The 19,270-nt window shown below is 37.6% G+C and overlaps 1 protein-coding gene across 3 annotated transcripts in view; it reads right to left on the bottom strand.

The window, feature by feature from the left end:
- LOC129636064 (protein hinderin-like) overlaps positions 1–19,270 on the bottom strand; it is a 68,024-nt gene that overhangs the window by 39,072 nt on the left and 9,682 nt on the right. Inside the window, exons 4-6 of one of the 3 annotated variants that reach the window (XR_008706608.1) lie at positions 10,877–10,971; positions 5,678–5,926; positions 4,861–5,276 (exon numbers count right to left, since the gene is read on the bottom strand). Coding sequence is in view for 2 of the 3 variants with exons in the window: in XM_055559342.1 (XP_055415317.1) it covers positions 5,219–5,276; positions 10,877–10,971 (153 nt within the window). In the remaining variant the exon portion in view is untranslated. Of the gene's footprint in view, positions 1–4,860; positions 5,277–5,677; positions 5,927–10,876; positions 10,972–19,270 lie in introns of those variants that run through there. The other 2 variants (XM_055559342.1, XM_055559341.1) reach the window with 2 other exon arrangements.

Genomic DNA, 19,270 nt, shown 5'->3' on the forward strand with positions numbered 1-19,270 from the left:
AAAGTGAAGTCTCTCAGTTGTGTCCAACTCTTAGCGACCCCATGGATTGCAGCCTAACAGGTTCCTCCGTCCATGGGATTTTCCAAGCAAGAGTACTGGAGTGGGGTGCCATTGCCTTCTCCGTAACAGACTATAGTATAGTATAAATATAACTTTTATGTGCATGGGGAAACCAAAAAGTTTTTGTAACTCACTTTATTATGATACTTCCTTTACTGTGATGGTCTGGACCCTACAATAAGTCTGAGGTATGCCTGCACACATATATATATATATATATATATATATATATATATATATATATACATACACACACACACACACACACACACACACTCACATGCATACACACATACATATCCATACATGTAGAGCAAAATGGTACTTCCTTACAAAAATTATTTTAAATATAAGTGAATTATATTCACCGAATGAAAAATAGAGGTTGGCAAATGGATTATAAAAAAACCAATAATTCAACTATATGTTGTCTACAAGTGACTCACTTTAAATCAAAAGACAAAAGCTAAAATATGGAAAAAAGCTATTTCATGCAAATAACATGCAAATAGTAACCAAAAAAGAAATGGGTTTCCTTTTTACTAACATCAGCCAAAATAAACCTTAAAAAAAAATGTTACCAGACAAAAAGACAGATGCCATAGATTGATAAATAGGTCAATTTCTTAAGAATATATAAAAATTATAAAAGTAAAAATACCAAACATCAGAGCCCCAGAAAACATGGACATAATTGAGAAAAATAGACAGTTTTATAATAATAGGTGGAGACTTCAATAATCTACTTTCAATGGACAGAACACTGAGGTGAAAAATCATCAATACAAAAAGAGAGGACTTGAACAGCACTATAAACTAACTATGGAGCATTCTCCAAGATAATCATCAGTTTAGTTCAGTTCAGATCAGTTGCTCAGTGGTGTCCAACTCTTTGCAACCTCATGGACAGCAGCATGCCAGGCCTCCCTGTCCATCACCAACTCCTGGAGCTTGCTCAGACTCATGTCCATCGAGTCAGTGATGCCATCCAACCATCTCATCCTCTGTTGTCCCCTTCAGGTCCTCTGTTATCCCTTTCTCCTCCTGCCTTCAATCTATATTGACTATATATTAACATACGACTAACACATTGTCTACATATTAACATATGTTAGGTCAAAATACAAATCCCAATACATTTAAACAGGATTAAAGGAATATAAAGTATTCTCTTCAGTACAATAGAATAAAGCTAAAAATCAAGGAAAAGAAAAATGGAAATTCATAAATATATACAAATTAAATAACACACTCAACAAATGGGAAAAATAAAAAACCAGAAAGAAAATTAGAAACTACTTTGAGATGAAATGAAAATGAAAAGTAAACATACCAAAACCTAAAGGGGGTAGCAAAAGCAGTGCTCAGAGGGATATTCACAGCTGTAAATGCCTACATTAAAAAAGAAGAGAGATTTAAGGACTTCCTTGGTGGTTCAGTGATTAAGATTCTGAACTTCCAATGCAGGGATAATGGATTTAAACCCTGGTCAGGGAACTAAGATCCTGCATGGTGTGCTATGGCCAAACAAAAATTATTTTTTAAAAAACCATAATATCTAAAATTATTATGACAACAAAATGATAGACAATCCAATTAACAAGTGGGCAAAGGATTGAATAGATATTTCTCCAAAGAGGACACACAAACGGTGACATCATTAGCCACTAGAAAAACGGCAATCAAAATCACAAATAAAATACCACTTGATACCTATCAGGATGGTTATATTCCAAAAAATGAAATACAACAGGTGTTGGTGGGGATGTAGAGACATTGGAATCTTTGTACATTGTTAATGGGAATATAAAGTGGTTCAGTTCAGTTACTCAGTAGTGTCTGACTCTTTGCAACCCCATGAACTGCAGCACGCCAGGCTTCCCTGTCCATCACCAACTCGTGGAGTTAACTCAAACTCAGGTCCATCGAGTTGGTGATACCATCCAACCATCTCATCCTCTGTCATCCCCTTCTCCTACTGCCTTCAATCTTGCTCAGCATCAGAGTCTTTTCCAATGAATCAGTTCTTTGTATCAGGTGGCTAAAGTATTGGAGCTTCAGCTTCATCATCAGTCCTTTCAATGAATATTCAAGACTGATTTCGTTTATGATGGACTGGTTGGCTCTCCTTGCAGTCCATGGGACTCTCAAGAGTTTTCTCCAACACCACATTTCAAAACCATCAGTTCTTTGGCACTCAGCTTTCTTTACGGTCCAACTCTCACATCCATACATGCCTACTGGAAAAACCAAAGCTTTGACTAAATGGACCTTTGTCAGCAAAGTAATGTCTCTGTTTCTTAATATGCTGTCTAGGTTGGTCATAGCTTTTCTTTCAAGGAGCAAGCGTCTTTTAATTTCATGGCTGCAGTCACTATCTACAGTGATTTTGGAGCTCACGAAAATAAAGTCTGTCACTGTTTCCATTTTGTTTACCCATCTATTTTCCATGTAGTTATGAGACCAGATGCCATGATCTCAGTTTTCTGAATGTTGAGTTTTAAGCCAGCTTTTTCACTCTCCTCTTTCACCTTCATTAAGAGGCTCTTCCATTCCTCTTCACTTTTGGCCAAAAGTTTGGTAGTTCCCCAAAAAGTTCAACACAGAATAACCTAAGACCTAGCAATTCCACCCCTGTATATATAATCAAAATAACTGAAACGTGTTCAAACAAAAATTGTACATGAATATTCATAGCAGTGGTGCTTCCCAGATGGTGCGAGTGGTAAAGAATCCATATGCAAATGCAGGAGAAGAAAGAGACATGGATTTGATCCCTGGGTTGGGAAGATTCCCCTGGAGGAGGAAATGGCAACCCACTCCAGTATTCTTGCCTGGAGAATCCCATGGACAGAGAAGCCTGGAGGGCTATGTTCATGAGGTCGCAAAGAGTCAGATACAACTCAAGTGATTTAACACACATTCATAGCTGCACTACTCACAAAAGCCAAAAGGTAGAAACCCAAATGTCTATAAATGAATGGAGAAACAAAATATGATGTATCTATACAATGAAGTATTTTTCAGCCAACGTTGAAAACAGTATGCCAAGTGAAAGAAATCAGACACAAGAAGCCACATATTGTATGATTCCAGTTAAATATCAAGAGTCAGCAAATCAATACGGACAGAAAACTGATTAGCTATTGTCAGAGGTTAGGGTGAAAGTGAGAATGGGAAGCAACTACTTAATGGGTACAGTTTCCTTTGGGCTGAAAATGTTCTAAAGCTTAAAAGTGGTAGCTGTGCAAAACTGCGAGTGTACTAAATATCTCTTCACAAGCTGTAATTAAGATTGCCCAGAAAAAAATCAACACCTCAGATAGGGAGATGATACCACTCTAATGGCAGAAAGTGAAGAGAAACTAAAGAGCCTCTTGACGAAGGTGATGGAGGAGAGTGAAAAACTGGATTAAAACTCAACGTTCAAAACACAAAGATCATGACATCTGGTCCTATCACTTCATGGCAAATAGATGGGGAAAATGTGGAAACAGTGTCAGATTTCATTTTCTTGGCTCCCAAATCAATGTGTACAGTGACTGCAGCCACAAAATTAAAAGACACTTGCTCCTTGGAAGAAAAGCTATGACAAACTTAGAGAGTGTATTAAAAAGCAGAGACATCATGTTGTTGACAAAGGTCTGTCTAGTCAAAGCTATGGTTTTTCCAGTAGTCATGTATGGATGTGAGAGCTGGACCATAAAGAAGGCTGAGCACCAAAGAATTGATGCATTTGAACTGTGGTGCTGGAGAAGACTCTTGAGAGTACCTTGGACAACAAGGAGATCAAACCAGTCAATCCTAAAGGAAATCAGTCCTGAATATTTATTGGAAGGACTGGTGCTGAAGCTAAAGCTCCAATACTTTTGGCCACCTGATGCAAACAGCTGACTCACTGGAAAAGACCTTGATGCTGGGAAAGATTGAGGGCAAGAGGAGAAGGGGGTGACAGAGGAGGAGATGGCTGGATGGCATCACTGACTCAAAGGACCTAATTTTAAGCAAACTCAGGGAAACAGTGAAGGATAGGGAAGCCTGGTGTGCTGCAATCCATGAGGTTGCAAAGAGTTGGACATAACTTAGTGACTAAACAACAACAACAACAAATGTCTCTAGAGGTCAGTTTTATATTATATGTATTTTACCACAGTATGGTACTAGAATAGTAAAACTCACAGACAGAATAAGTATAATGGTGATTGCCATGGGCAGGCAGAGGCGGGCACTGGGGAGTTTTAATGGGCATAGAGCTTTAGTTTTGCAAAATGAAAAGTGTTCTGGAGTGAACACTTGAGTTTTGCAAGATGAAAAGTGTTCTGTTGAACAACAATGTGAATATCTTTAATAATACTGAATTGTACACTTAAAAAATGGTTAAGATAGTAAAATTTCTGTGCATTTTACCATAATCAAAACATACAATTTAAAAAATACATGATGACACCTTATGAAAACTACTAGCATTTCTCATGATACAAAAATCTTTAATAAGAACAGTCTTATGGACTCTGTGAGAGAGGGAGAGGGTGGGAAGATTTGGGAGAATGGCATTGAAACATGTAAAATATCATGTATGAAACGAGTTGCCAGTCCAGGTTCGATGCACGATACTGGATGCTTGGGGCTGGTGCTCTGGGACGACCCAGAGGGATGGAATGGGGAGGGAGGAGGGAGGAGGGTTCAGGATGAGGAACACATGTATATCTGTGGCGGATTCATTTTGATATTTGGCAAAACTAATACAGTTATGTAAAGTTTAAAAATAAAATTAAATTAAAAAAAAAAAAGATATTAGTAAATCAAATTCAGTAACACAGTAAAAACAAAACCAAAAACCACCATGACCAAATGAGGCTTAGACCAGAAAAGCAAGGTAAATTAAACACTCAAAAACCAATATATTTTATCACAGTAATAGAGCAAAAAAAGAAAAGACATATTATCAGCACAGTACATGAACATAAATCATTTGACACATTCTACTCTTATTTATGACAAAATAAAGAAAAAAAACCTCACCAAACTAGGAACAAAAATAAACCTCCTCAACCTGATGAAGAATATCTACAGAAAACCAACAGCTTGCATTGTACTTAACAGTGAAGGGGCTAAGATAAGAAAAAGAAGGCAAAGATGTCCCTCTTCTCACTTTCATTTAGCATTGTCCTGAGGTCCCAGCCAATGTCAAAGAGCAAGAAAAGAAAACAAAGTACCTATAGATGGGAAAGAAAAAACTGTTTAGATCAGTAGATGACATGATGCTGTATGTGGAAAATACAAAACACTCTGCAAAAAAGCTACTATAACAAGTAAATTTTAAGAAGTTGAAGGAGACCAAGTCAATATTAAAAGCTCAATTGTGTTGCTTTCAAATTAGAAATAAAATTAGAAATTAAGCATACCGTATAATATAAAATTAAAATTACACGATTTATAGTAGTATCAAAAACATAAGATTCTTAAGAATACTATAAAATATGAGCATATTTTATACCCATACCTGAAAACTACAAATCATGCAGGAAAAAATGAATGAAAATTTAAACAAACAATGGAAAGATATGACATATTCATAGATTAAAAGACTCAGTGTGAGTATGTCAGTTTTCCTTACTTTGATCCGCAAATCCCATATGCATGCATGCTCAGTCACTCAGTCGTGTCCAACTCTGTGCGACCCCATGAACTGTAGCCTGCCAGGATCCTCAGTTCATGGGATTCTCCAGGTAAGAATCCTAGAGTGGGTTGCCATTTCCTCCTCCAGGGGATCTTCCCAAACCAGAGATTGAACCTGTGTCTCCTGCACTCTTGCATCGGCAGATAGCTTCTTTACCACTGAGCCACTGGCTTCCCTGGATCTTCCCTGAGGTAAATTCCATATTTACCTCAGTCACTCAGTCGTGTCCAGCTCTTTGCAACCCCATGGACTATAGAGTCCACAGAATTCTCCAGGCCAGAATACTGGACTGGGTAACTTTTACCTTCTCCAGGGGATCTTCCCAACCCAGGGATTGAACCCAACTCTCCCATATTGCAGGTAGATTCTTTATCAGCTGAGCCACAAGGGAAGCCCAAGAATACTGGAATGGGTAGCCTATCCCTTCTCCTGTGGATTTTCATAATCTAGGAATTGAACAGGTGTCTCCTGCTTTGCAGGTATATTCTTTACCAAATGAGCTATCAGGGAAGCCCAAATGCCACATACTTCACACAAAATTCCAGAAGGCAATTTTCTTTTAGTAATTAATAAGCTGACTCTAAAATTTAGCAGCATGCAAAGGACTTCAAAGAGCCCAAATAATTTTCAAAACGAACAAAAATATCAATGAGATTTCAAGACTTAACTAAAAAAATAAAAATAATTAAGTTAGTATAGTATTGGCAAAAGGGTACACGTCAATGGAATGAAATAAAGTGCCCAGAAACAGACCATGCATATATGGTCAACTGATTTTTGACAAGGAGGCTGAGGCTAATTCTGCAAAAAGATATAGGAAAAACATTTTGCCACCATGGGATGGGCAAGGTTTCTTACATGTAACACTAAAAGCATGAATCAAAAAAGAAAAATTGATAAACGAAAGTTGAGCAAAATTTTTAAAAATTGCTTTTCAAAAGAAAATAGTAAGAGAATTAAAAAGCAAGCTGCAGGATGGGGGGGAAACCAAATACTTGACAACTTACATCTAGAATATATAAAGAACTCTAATACTTCACTATCAAGAAGGAAGAGGATGAGCAGGTAAAAAAAAGGCAAAAAATTTGAACAGACACTTAACAAAATAAAACTGGCCAATGAACACATTAATCACTGGAGGAACACAAATTAATCCCACAAGGAGATATTAGAATCATCAAAATTTAGAGAAACGACAATACTAAGAGTCACTGAATATGCAGAATGGTGTACCTCTCATACATTCCTAGCAGGACTGTGAAATAGCAAAACCATATTAGGAACCAGTTTGGTAGATTTTTTTTTTTATATAAACACTTAACATATAAGAACTGAACAAAAAAGATCTTTATGACCCAGTTAATTACGATGGTGTGATCACTCATCTACAGCCAGACATCCTGGAATGTGAAGTCAAGTGGGCCTTAGGAAGCACCACTACAAACAAAGCTAGTAGAGGTAATGGAATTCCAATTGAGCTATTTCAAATCCTAAAAGATGATGCTGTGAAAGTGCTGCACTCAATATGTCAGCAAATTTGGAAAACTCGGCAGTGGCCACAGGACTGGAAAAGGTCAGTTTTCATTCCAATCCCAAAGAAAGGCAATGCCAAAGAATGCTCAAACTACGGCACAATTGTGCTCTACTACTGTGGGCAAGAATCCCTTAGAAGAAATGGAATAGCTCTCATAGTCAACGAAAGAGTTTGAAATGCAGTACTTGGGTGCAATCTCAAAAATGACAGAAGGATCTCTGTTCGTTTCCAAGGCCAACCATTCAATATCACAGTAATCCAAGTCTATACCCCAACCAGTAATGCTGAAGTTGAACAGTTCTATGATGACTGACAAGACCTTCTAGAACTAACAACAACAAAAAAAAGATGTCCTTGTCATCATAGGGGACTGGAATGCAAAAGTAGGAAGTCAAGAGATACCTGGAGTAACAGGCAAGTTTGGCCTTGAAGCACAAAACGAAGCAGGGCAAAGGTTAACAGAGTTTTGCCAAGTGAATGCACTGGTCAAAGCAAACACCCTCTTCCAACAACATAAGAGATGACTCTACACATGGACATCACCAGATGGTCAACACTGAAATCAGATCGATTATATTCTTTGTAGCCAAAGATGGAGAAGCTCTATACAGTCAGCAAAAACAAGACTGGGAGCTTACTGTGGCTCAGATCATGAATTCCTTACTTCAAATTCAGATTTAAATTGAAGAAAGTAGGGAAAACCCATTAGACCATTCAGGTATGACTTAAATCATATTCCTACGATAATACAGTGGAAGTGAGAAATAGATTCAAGGGATTAGATCTGATAGAGAGAATGCCTGAAGAACTACAGACAGAGGTTCGTGACATTGTACACGAAGCAGTGATGAAAACCATCCCCAAGAAAAAGAAATGCAAAAAGGCAAAATGGTTCTCTGAGGAGGACTTACAAATAGCTGAGAAAAGAAGAGAACCTAAATGCAAAGGAGATAAAGAAAAATATACCCATCTGAATGCAGAGTTCCAAAGAATAGCAAGGAGAGATAAGAAAGCCTTCCTAAGTAATCAATGTAAAGAAATAGAGGAAAACAATAGAATTGGAAAGACTAGCGATCCCTTCAAGAAAATTAGAGATACCAAGGGAACATTTCATGCAAAGATGGGCACAATAAAGGACAGAAATGGTATGGACCTAACAGAAGCAAAGATATTAAGAAGAGGTGGCAAGAATACACAGAAGAACTATACAAAAAAGATCTTCATGACCCAGATAATCACAATGAGAGCCAGACATCCTGGAGTCTGACGTCAAGTGGGCCTTTGGAATCATCACTACGAACAAAGCTAGTAGAAGTGATGGAATTCCAGCTGAGCAATTTCAAGTACTAAAAGATGATACTGTGAAAGTGCTGCACTCAATATGTCAGCAAATTTGGAAAACTCAGCAGTGGCCACAGAACTGGAAAAGGTCAGTTTTCATTTGAATCTCAAAGAAAGGCAATGCCAAGGAATGTTCAAACTACCTCACAATTGCACTCATTTCACATGCTAGCAAAGTAATGCTCAAAAGTCTTCAAGCCAGGCTTCAACAGCATTTGAACTGAGAATGTTCAGATGTTCAAGCTGAATTTAGAAAAGCCTGAGGAACCAGGGATCAAATTGCCAACATCCACTGGATCAGAGAAACAGCAAGAAATTCCAGAGAAATATCTACTTCTGCTTTATACACTATGCCAAAGCCCTTGACTGTGTGGATCACAACAAACTGTGGAAAATTCTTAAAGAGATGGGAATAACAGAACACCTTACTTGCCTCCTGAGAAAGCTGTACTCAGGTCAAGAAGAAACAGTTAGAACTGGACATGGAACAACAGACTGGTTCCAAATTGGGAAAAGAGTATGTCAAGGCTGCATCCTGTCACCCTGCTTATTTAACTTATATACAGAGTATATCATGTGAAATGCCGGCCTGGCTGAAGTACAAGCTGTAATCAAGATTGCTGGGACAAATATCAATAACCTCAGATATACAGATGACACCATTCTTATGGTGTAATTAGCAAAGAGGAACGGAAGAGCCTCTTGATGAAAGTGAAGAGAGTGAAAAAGTTGGCTTAAAACTCAACATTCAGAAAACTAAGATCAGGGCATCTGGTCCCAACACTTCATGGCAAAATGATGGGGAAACAGTGGAAACAATGACAGACTTTATTTCCTTGGGCTCCAAAATCACTGCAGGTGGTGACTGCATCCATGAAATTAATAGCTATGACCGACCTGCTGCTGCTGCTGCTGCTGCTGCTAAGTCGCTTCAGTCGTGTCCGACTCTGTGCGACCCCATAGATGGCGGCCCACCAGGCTCCCCCGTCCCTGGGATTCTCCAGGCAAGAACACTGGAGAGGGTTGCCATTTCCTTCTCCAATAAGGCAATTCAGGACCATTAATATATGATGTCAAACTAATTGTAATAGCTGTAAGGACATTCACATTCCTCTCCATGGTAAAAAAAAAAAAAAAAAAAAGCCTTGTAAGATGATCATAAATTATATGTTTAACAATCAAATGTTTTCCCATTATAAAAAACACTACTTGAGATAATGAAAAGTCTACTTCAGGGAGCAGAATAGTCAAAAGAATTCCAGTGAAAGAGGTTACTGCTTAATCAAGTGGCATATCAAATTCAGACTAAGGCAGTACTTTGAATTCTTATATTCTGTAATCTAATCCCCCAAACATCACTGCTTTTGTCATCTTTTATACCTATGATTCTATGATTTAATAAGGTAATTTTTAACTTCAGTTTTTATAGTACAGCCTCTACAAACATTATTTTAAGGCCTTAAGACGAAATACTTCATGTAGTTATCTTTAATTTAAAGAAAAGAAAGAAAAAAAAGGCCTACTATATTCAAACATACAATTGAATGATAAAAATGAGTACTATTTTATCAATGTTTAGGTATGGCCTTCCCCTAAACTTAATTTTTATAATTTATATTAATACATTCCTCTACAGACATCTTCATTTATTAAGATCTCAAAACTTGACATGTATGTTAAGAAAAAATTATACAAAGTAAATATGCTTCAAACACATCATTAATAAACTGGAATACTACATCCAAACAGTTAAGAACTCTCTCAAAATTCAAATCCCCTTATTTGAAACTATCAGAAGTTAGCAAAATGACAAGTATTCTTGTGAAAGATGACAATAAAAAGAATGTTCTCTTCTGTTTCAGATGCTAAAGCAAAACCAAAAGTAACTGCTATGCCTCTGATAACAACAATATCAACCTACATCAATAGAAGAGCTAAGTTTCAAAATGTTCCCTCCTGATACATGACCGCTGCAGATATTTCTATGAAACAACTGGGAAAGTAAATAAACCAGAAAACACAAATTGGAGAGTGTTTGTTCTGCTGTTTATTTCTTTTCCATTTTATGTTGTGTGTGTGTGTGTGTGTGTGTGTGTTTTCTAACTTTTCTTTTTGGCACCACAGAATATTATTTTTCCTAAAAGTCTTTGTTCCCATAAGACCAATGACAGGATGACATCAGAACATATTCATAATTTTCTATTTTCAAAAAAATATTCTCTCTCACATAGTAATACACTTCATATAAAGCTTTGTCTCACCTGGCCAGTTCTTTAATTAAGTTTGCAATGCGTCTTTTGTCTTCAAGACACAAATCCTTCAGTGATGCACTCTTTATTTCTCCCCTGCAGAAATTCTAAAACAAACAAACAAAAATCATTCTGATTAACTTTCACAAATATTTGGCAAATCTAATACAGTTATGTAAAGTTTAAAAATAAAATAAAATTAAAAAAAAAAAATAAATAAAAAAAAAAAAAAAAAAGAAGCTGAAAAAAAAAAAAAAAAAAAAACAAAACAAAACAATTTTCAAGACTTTTCAAGAAATTTCTTTAAATTAGCACAGGAGATGAAATTTCTTGGATCTCTTTTATTTGGTAGAAGACTACCTATTTCATTTAAACCTACTGTGAACTCAAAACAGGCTAAGGAACAATCTGTCCACCAGGGGACATCATGAAATTTACACAGGAAAAGCAGAGTAAGAACTCACAGACACAAATGTGCCTGCTTAAGTATCAGGGAATAATAAGGAAACGACTTTCCCCTAGTGAATGTCACAGAAACAAACACCTAATGGAAGATACTGAGATCCTTCTGACACCACAGTCCATGGCTGCTTGAAGGTTTACTAAGGTTGGCAGCAGAGGCACCGGTTTCTAAGCTCTCAATATATCCCAAGGTTCATTCCAAAGGGTATTAGATCAAAGAGTAATAATAAAAATAGGTAATGTTATATCCAGTGTTATTATATCCAGTTATATCCGTTATATCCAGTGAATATTCTAAGTATTTTATACTTATTAATCCATTTCATTTTCACCACAATGCTATTAGGTAGGTATTATTCCTGTTCTATAGTGAGGGTACATATCTTGCCTAGGAATATAGCAGTGAACTAGCAAAATCGAGATTCAAGCATTGATTCCACAGTCTATGTTCTTACTCACTGTACTATCCTACCTCCTATACTATAAAAAGTTCTCCTAGTACATGAACGGAGAAGGCAATGGCACCCCACTCCAGTACTCTTGCCTGGAAAATCCCATGGATGGAGGAGTGTGGTAGGCTACAGTCCATGGGGTCATGAAGAGTCGGACATGACTGAGCTACTTCACTTTCACTTTTCACTTTCCTACATTGGAGAAGGAAATGGCAACCCACTCCAGTGTTCTTGGCTGGAGAATCCCAGGGATGGGGGAGCATGGTGGCTGCCATCTATGGGGTCACACAGAGTCAGACACGACTGAACTGACTTAGCAGCAGTACATGAACATCAAAGCTATGAAACCTAGGAATTCACTTGTAGGTAACACGTAAAAGGAATATGTTTAAAAAAACAATCCTTGGCATTGCCAGTTATGCTACCACAAAGTAAATTAGTCCAATTACTTCACGTGGCCAAGAATAATCCAAGACCCTTAAAATGAATCCTGGAAGCACTGTTAGCCAAAGATGGGAAAGATAAGGGAGAAAAAGGAAATGGGAAACAGGATATGGTAAAAAGACAAAACATTAAATGGATTTGGTTTTAGATTTTAGATATGGTCAGTTTGAGATGCCAGGAGGACATTCATGGGGAAATGTTTAGGCAGGAAGCTGAAAATGTGGGTCTGGATCACAGGTCAGAGAAAAACATAAAAATTTAAAATTCAGCCATATGTTGCTATCAATAATGTTTAGATTTTTATTATTTTCTTTATATTTTTCTATATTTTAAATTTTTCCTTAAAATTAAGAAAAAATACTAATTTTTAAAAATCAACTCCTAATCCAAGAAAATAAAACTGGTAACTAAAAAGACAAAAGGAGGATCAGAAGCATACAATATTGTAGGAGAAAAAAGTTTTAAGAAGAATGTGGGGTTAACAGTGGTAATAATCAAAAAACAGAATATTAAAAGGAGTCACTGGATTTGGCAATGGGAAAAATTGCTGAAAACCCATTAAGAGATTTTCAGTAAACAAAAAAAAGAAAGCCTTGCAAATAGGCAAGAACTTCAGCAGCGTTGTGTTCAGGCAAACACCTGAAAACACAAATGTTTGTCAACCAGAGTTAAACTGTGGTATATTTATACAATGGAATTCTGCAGCTACTGATTGTTAGTTGACGTTCATCCATCTTCAAATCCACCCTACCCTGCTTTGCTTTGTGAGGCTGAGGCTCTGGAAACCTCAATTCTCCTTTGCCACATCATTCTCTATTAAGCTGTGCTTAGTCGCTCAGTCATGTCCAGCTCTTTGTGAGCCCATGGACTTGCAGCCCGCTAGGCCCTCCTGTCCATGGGAAATCTCCAGGCAAGAATACTGGAGTGGGTTGCCATGCCCTCCTCCAGGGGATCTTGCCAACCCAGGGATTGAACACAGGTCTCCCACATTGCAGGTGGATTCTTTACCATCTGAGCCACCAGGGAAGCCCGTTCTCTATTAAGCTCTACCAACAGGGAGAAGGAGAGGCTCTGAGAGGAAGAAAGGACACATTCCTTCCTATTGCTTTCTGTTTCTGTCAGTGTTACCCCTGCCAGAGATCTTCACCCTGGCAAGAACAACTGATTCCTGTTGGTAATTCTTCCAGGCCTCACAGAACCAGCCTTTGTCATGTCTCCTTGGAGACAGCAATACCCCTTAGGCTAGTTCCCCATCATCAAAGGTCCAAGTTTCAGCTCTAAGTGGCCCCTCCTCCAAGTTTTTAGGTTTTAATAATTCCAGCTTGTTCTGTTTTCCCAGCTCTAGAGATGGTGGCTGTGTCTTGCCATTATTACATACATGGTAACTTAGTGTGCCCTTTTTGCCTTTCAGTTCTCCAGCACCAGTCTAACAAGTTTTTATATACTAAACATACTCTCAGTTGAAATAACTGAGTAAACCCTGATTGAAATATCAGTGAAAAGAAATTAAATATGATAACTTGCAGCATAAATAAATCTCAGAAACATAACACTGAATAAAAAAAAAATCAGACAATATGATATGAGAGCATTCATAAAAAGTTGGAAATATACACAAAACTATGGGATTCCCTGGTCGATCAGTCAGTAAAGAGACCTCCTGCAATGCAGGAGATGCGGGTTCAGTCCTTGGATTGGGAAAGATCCCCTGGAGGAGGAAATGGCAACCCACTGCAGTATTCTTGCCTGGAAAATCCCATGGACAGAGGAGCCTGGTGGGCCACAGTCCATCAGGGTTGCAAGAGGTGGACACAACTTAGTGACTAAACCACCACCACCATTGTTTAAAAAACAAATACATGTTTACACCATATAGGACAGCAGTTGATAAACTACAACTGCAAGCTAAATCTGGCTCAAAGCTTATTTTTGGAAAAAAAGAGTTTATTAAAACACAGCCATGCATATTCATTTATACACTGACATACATATGGCTCTTTCCACACTATCATGGCAGAATTAAATAATTAAGACAGAGGCCATGTGTCTCACAAAGGCTAAACATTTACCATCTGGCCTTTTACAGAAATAGTTTGTCAACCCCTGATAAAGAGAAACAACAGAAAGATAAACACAAAATTAAAGATAGAGATTACCAAATAAGATGCTATGCTATAATAATGGAAGAATAATACATCTCTCATATATTACCTCAGACTGCAACGAAGTCTGAGGCTCTTCCCTGTCAATCTTTCTTTCCTTCTCTTCTCACAGATGCCAGACTTGTAGTGAAATCTTAAGTCTCTCCTTGATTTATAACAGCATCATGGCAATTCAAAGCAGAAATGAATGGTTCCCTCAATAATTGGTACTGAACCAAAAGACTATCAGTATGAAAAAATGATTTGGAAAAAGGTTTGTCACATTTTTAATCTCTTTACAAGACAACTCAATAAAAGAAATCCAAACCGAAAAGGCAAATGTAAGACTATCTCTATTCACAGATGGCATAATCTTGTACATAGGAAATTGTAAGAAAATCACTGAAAAGCTATTAGATTAGAACTAATAAATTAATTTAGAAAGGTTACAGGATAAAAACTCAACTGTTTCTATATACTAGCAGTCAAAAATCCAAAAATGAAATTAAGAAAACGATTTCATTAATAGTAGCATCACAAAGTATAAAATACTTAAAACTTGAAAATAAATTTGGCGTGTACACCGAAAACAACAAAACATCACTGAAAGAAATTAAAGATTTAAATAAATAGACAATTTACACACCATATTCAAGGTCTGGAAGACAATATTATGAAGCTGAGAGTACTCGCCAAATTGAGCTAAAGATTCAGCACAAGGTAGGGGTAGCGGAGTAGGAGACACAAACTATGGGGTGTAAGGCTCAGGCATGTACTGTGCAGCACAGGGAATACAGCCAATATTTTGTAGTAACTGTAAATGGAAAGTAACCTTTAAAGTTGTATAAAAAGTTAAAATAAAAAAAAGATTCCCAATCATTCAATTTATGGGATTAATATATACAGAGTACTATATATAAAACAGATAACCAATAAGGACCTACTGTACACCACAGGGAACTAGACTCAATATTTTATAATAATCTATAAGGGAAAAGAATCTTAAAAGAAAAAATATATATATATACACACACATACATAATTATAAACACATATATATATATAAAATTGAATCACTGTGATGTATACCTGAAACTAACACATTATTGTAAATCAACTGTATTTTTCAACTTTTTTTTAAAAAGATTCAACACAATGCTACCAAAATCCCAAGTTAACTTTCTGCAGAAACTGGCAAGCTGATTCCATAATTCCTATGGAAATGCAAAGGACCCATTATAGGCAAAACAACCTTGAAAAAGAAGAACTTGGACTATTTACACTTTCTGATTCCAAGACTTACTGCCAAGCTACAATATATTAAAATAGAGTGGATTGGTATTAGAATAGAAATACAGATCAACGGAATAGAATTGAGATTACAGAAATAAACACTTACATTTACGGTCAAAAGATTTTTCAACAAGGGTGGCAAGACAAAGAAAGAATAGTCTTTGCAACAAATGATACTGGGACAAGAGGAAATCCACATGCACAAGAATAAAGCTGGGTCACTACCCACACCATCTACAGAAATTAAATCAAAATGGATCAAAACTTAAATTAATATCTAAAAGTACAAAGCTCTTAGATATTGGTATAAATCTTTGAGACCCTGGTTTAGGTAATGATTTCTTAGACATGACAGCAAAGCACAGGCAATAAAAGAAAAGCATTGGTAAGTTGAAATTCATCAAAATTTAAAACATTCAAGCTTCAAAGGACACCAATAAAAAAGTGAAAAAACAACCCACAGAATGGGAGAAAATATGTGCAAATACTGTATCTGATAAGAGACTCAAGAGGTGGAATTTATAAAGAACTCTTACAACTCATCAATAAGAAGACAAATAACTCAAACTGAAAAATATCTGAATGGACATTTCTGTAAAGAACATATACAAATGGCCAAGAAGCACATAAACAGATGATCATTACTGGCCACTGTGTGTGTGTGTGTGTTTAGTCACTCAGCTGTGTCTGACTCTTTGCAACACCATGGACTGTAGCCCACGAGGCCCCTCTGTCCATGGAATTCTCCAGGTAACAATACTGGAGTGGGTTGCCATTCCCTTATCCAAGGGATCTTCCCCACCCAGGGATTGAACCTGGGTCTCCTGCACTGCAGGTGGATTCTTTACCATCTGAGCTACCAGAGAAGCCCACTACTGGCCATTAGGAAAATACAAATCAAAACCATGAGATGCCACTTCAAAGCCACTACAATTATAAACAAAAAAGATGGATATAAAGTGTTGGTGAGAATGTGGAGAATACAGAATCCTCATACATTGCTCAGTTCAGTTCAGTTTAGTCGCTCAGTCGTGTCCAACTCCTTGCGACCCCATGAATCGCAGCACGCCAGGCCTCCCTGTCCATTACCAACTCCCGGAGTTCACTCAAACTCATGTCCATCGAGTCAGTGATGCCATCCAGCCATCTCATCCTCTGTCGTCGCCTTCTCCTCCTGCCCCCAATCCCTCCCAGCATCAGAGTCTTTTCCAATGAGCCAACTCTTCGCATGAGGTGGTCAAAGTATCGGAGTTTCAGCTTCAGCATCAGTCCTTCCAATGAACACCTAGGACTCATCTTCTTTAGGATGGACTGGTTGGATCTCCTTGCAATCCAAGGGACTCTCAAGAGTCTTCTCCAACACCACCGTTCAAAAGCATCAATTCTTCGGTGCTCAGCTTTCTTCACAGTCCAACTCTCACATCCATACATGACTACTGGAAAAACCATAGCCTTGACTAGGTGGACCTTTGTTGGCAAAGTAATATCTCTGCTTTTCAATATTCTATCTAGGTTGGTCATAACTTTCCTTCCAAGGAGTAAGCGTCTTTTAATTTCATGGCTGCTGTGACCATCTACAGTGATTTTGGAGCCCCAAAAAATAAAGTCTGACACTGTTTCCACTGTTTCCCCATATATTTCCCATGAAGTGATGGGACTGGATGCCATGATCTTCGTTTTCTGAATGTTGAGCTTTAAGCCAACTTTTTCACTCTCCTCTTTCACTTTCATCAAGAGGCTTTTTAGTTCCTCTTCACTTTCTGCCATAAGGGTGGTATCATCTGTATATCTGAGGTTATCGGTATTTCTCCCAGCAATCTTGATTCCCGCTTGTGTTTCTTCAAGCCCGGCATTTCTCATGATGTACTCTGCATATAAGTTAAATAAGCAGGGTGACAATACACAGCCTTGATGTACTCCTTTTCCTATTTGGAACCAGTCTGTTGTTCCATGTCCAGTTCTAACTGATGCTTCCTGACCTGCATACAGATTTCTCAGGAGGCAGGTCAGGTGGTCTGGTATTCCCATCTCTTTCAGAATTTTCCACAGTTTATTGTGATCCACACAGTCAAAGGCTTTGGCATAGTCAATAAAGCAGAAACATTGCTGCTGCTGCTGCTGAGTCGATTCAGTCGTGTCCGACTCTGTGCAACTCCATAGACGGCAGCCCACCAGGCTCCCCCTGCCCCTGGGATTCTCCAGGCAAGAACACTGGAGTGGGTTGCCATTTCCTTCTCCAATGCATGAAAGTGAAAAGCTAAAGTGAAGTCAGTAAGTCATGTCCAACTCCTAGCAAAACATTGCTAGTAGAATGTAAAATAGTATAGCTACTTTGGCAGTACATCAAAACCTTAAACATAGAATTACTACATGCCCCAGCAATTCTACTTCTATATATATATACCCAAGAAAATTGAAAACAGAAATCCATACAAAAATCTGTACATGAATGCTGATGGAGCATATTCATATTAGGCAAAAAGTGTAACAATCCAAACGCCCTTCAACTGGTGGTTAAACAAAACATGCACTGAGCCATAAAAAGGAATGAAGCAATGATTCATGATACAACATACATGAACCTTGAAGTGAAAGAAGCCAGTCACAAAAGACCACGCAGTACATTATTTCATTTATATGAAATATTCAGAACAGACAAATATTTAGGGATTAAAAGCAGGTTAGCGGTTGTCAGGAGCTGAGATTAATGGGGAATAGCTTTTGTGAAGTGGATATACTGGGGATATAAGCAACATAAGCAGGCCTTTTGAGCTCAGTCATGTCCGACTCTTTGTGACCCCATGGACTTCAGTCTGCCAGGCTCCTCTGTTTATGAGATTTTCCAGGCAAGAATAATGGAGTGGGTTGCCAGTTCCTCTTCCAGGGGATCTTACCAACCCAGGGATTGAACCCACATCTCCTGCATCTCATGCATTGGTAGGCGGATTCTTTATCCACTGAGCCACCTGGGAAGCCCATGCACGATTTGAGCTAATCACAGTTAAATCCTGTAGACAACTAAATGTGATACAGTTGACCCTTAACAACCTGAGTCTGAACTGCACAGGTCTATTTATAAGCAGATTTTTTCAATAAATATATTGGAAAACTTGTAGGAGATTTAAGACAATTTGAAAAAGCTTGCAAATGAACCACACAGCCTAAAGAAATATATAAAAACAAATTAAGAAAAAAGTTAGGTGTGTCACGAATGTGTAAAATACAGGTATATTTTACACTATTTTACACTCAATATACAATACATGTATATTGAGTGTATATACACTCAAAATATGTGTTAACTATGTTATCAGCAAAGCTTTCACTCAACAGTAAGTTACTAGTGAAGTTTTGGAGGAGTCAAAAATTACATGCAGATATTTGACTGCATGGGGTTCAACACCCCTAACACCTGTGTTGTTCAAGGGTCAAGAGTAATAAGTAACAAAACTAGACACTGAACATTTCCTCAAGAACATAAACCAGGTATTGAGAAACATTTTTTATAAAGAGTTCAATAGTAAATGATTTTGTCTTTGCAGGCATACAGCTTTACAGCACCTCTGACACTGTAATACGAAAGCGGCAGTAAGATAACATTAAAAGAATGTTAA

Source organism: Bubalus kerabau, chromosome 21 (assembly GCF_029407905.1).
Source record: "Bubalus kerabau isolate K-KA32 ecotype Philippines breed swamp buffalo chromosome 21, PCC_UOA_SB_1v2, whole genome shotgun sequence".
NCBI classification, from domain to species: domain Eukaryota; kingdom Metazoa; phylum Chordata; class Mammalia; order Artiodactyla; family Bovidae; genus Bubalus; species Bubalus kerabau.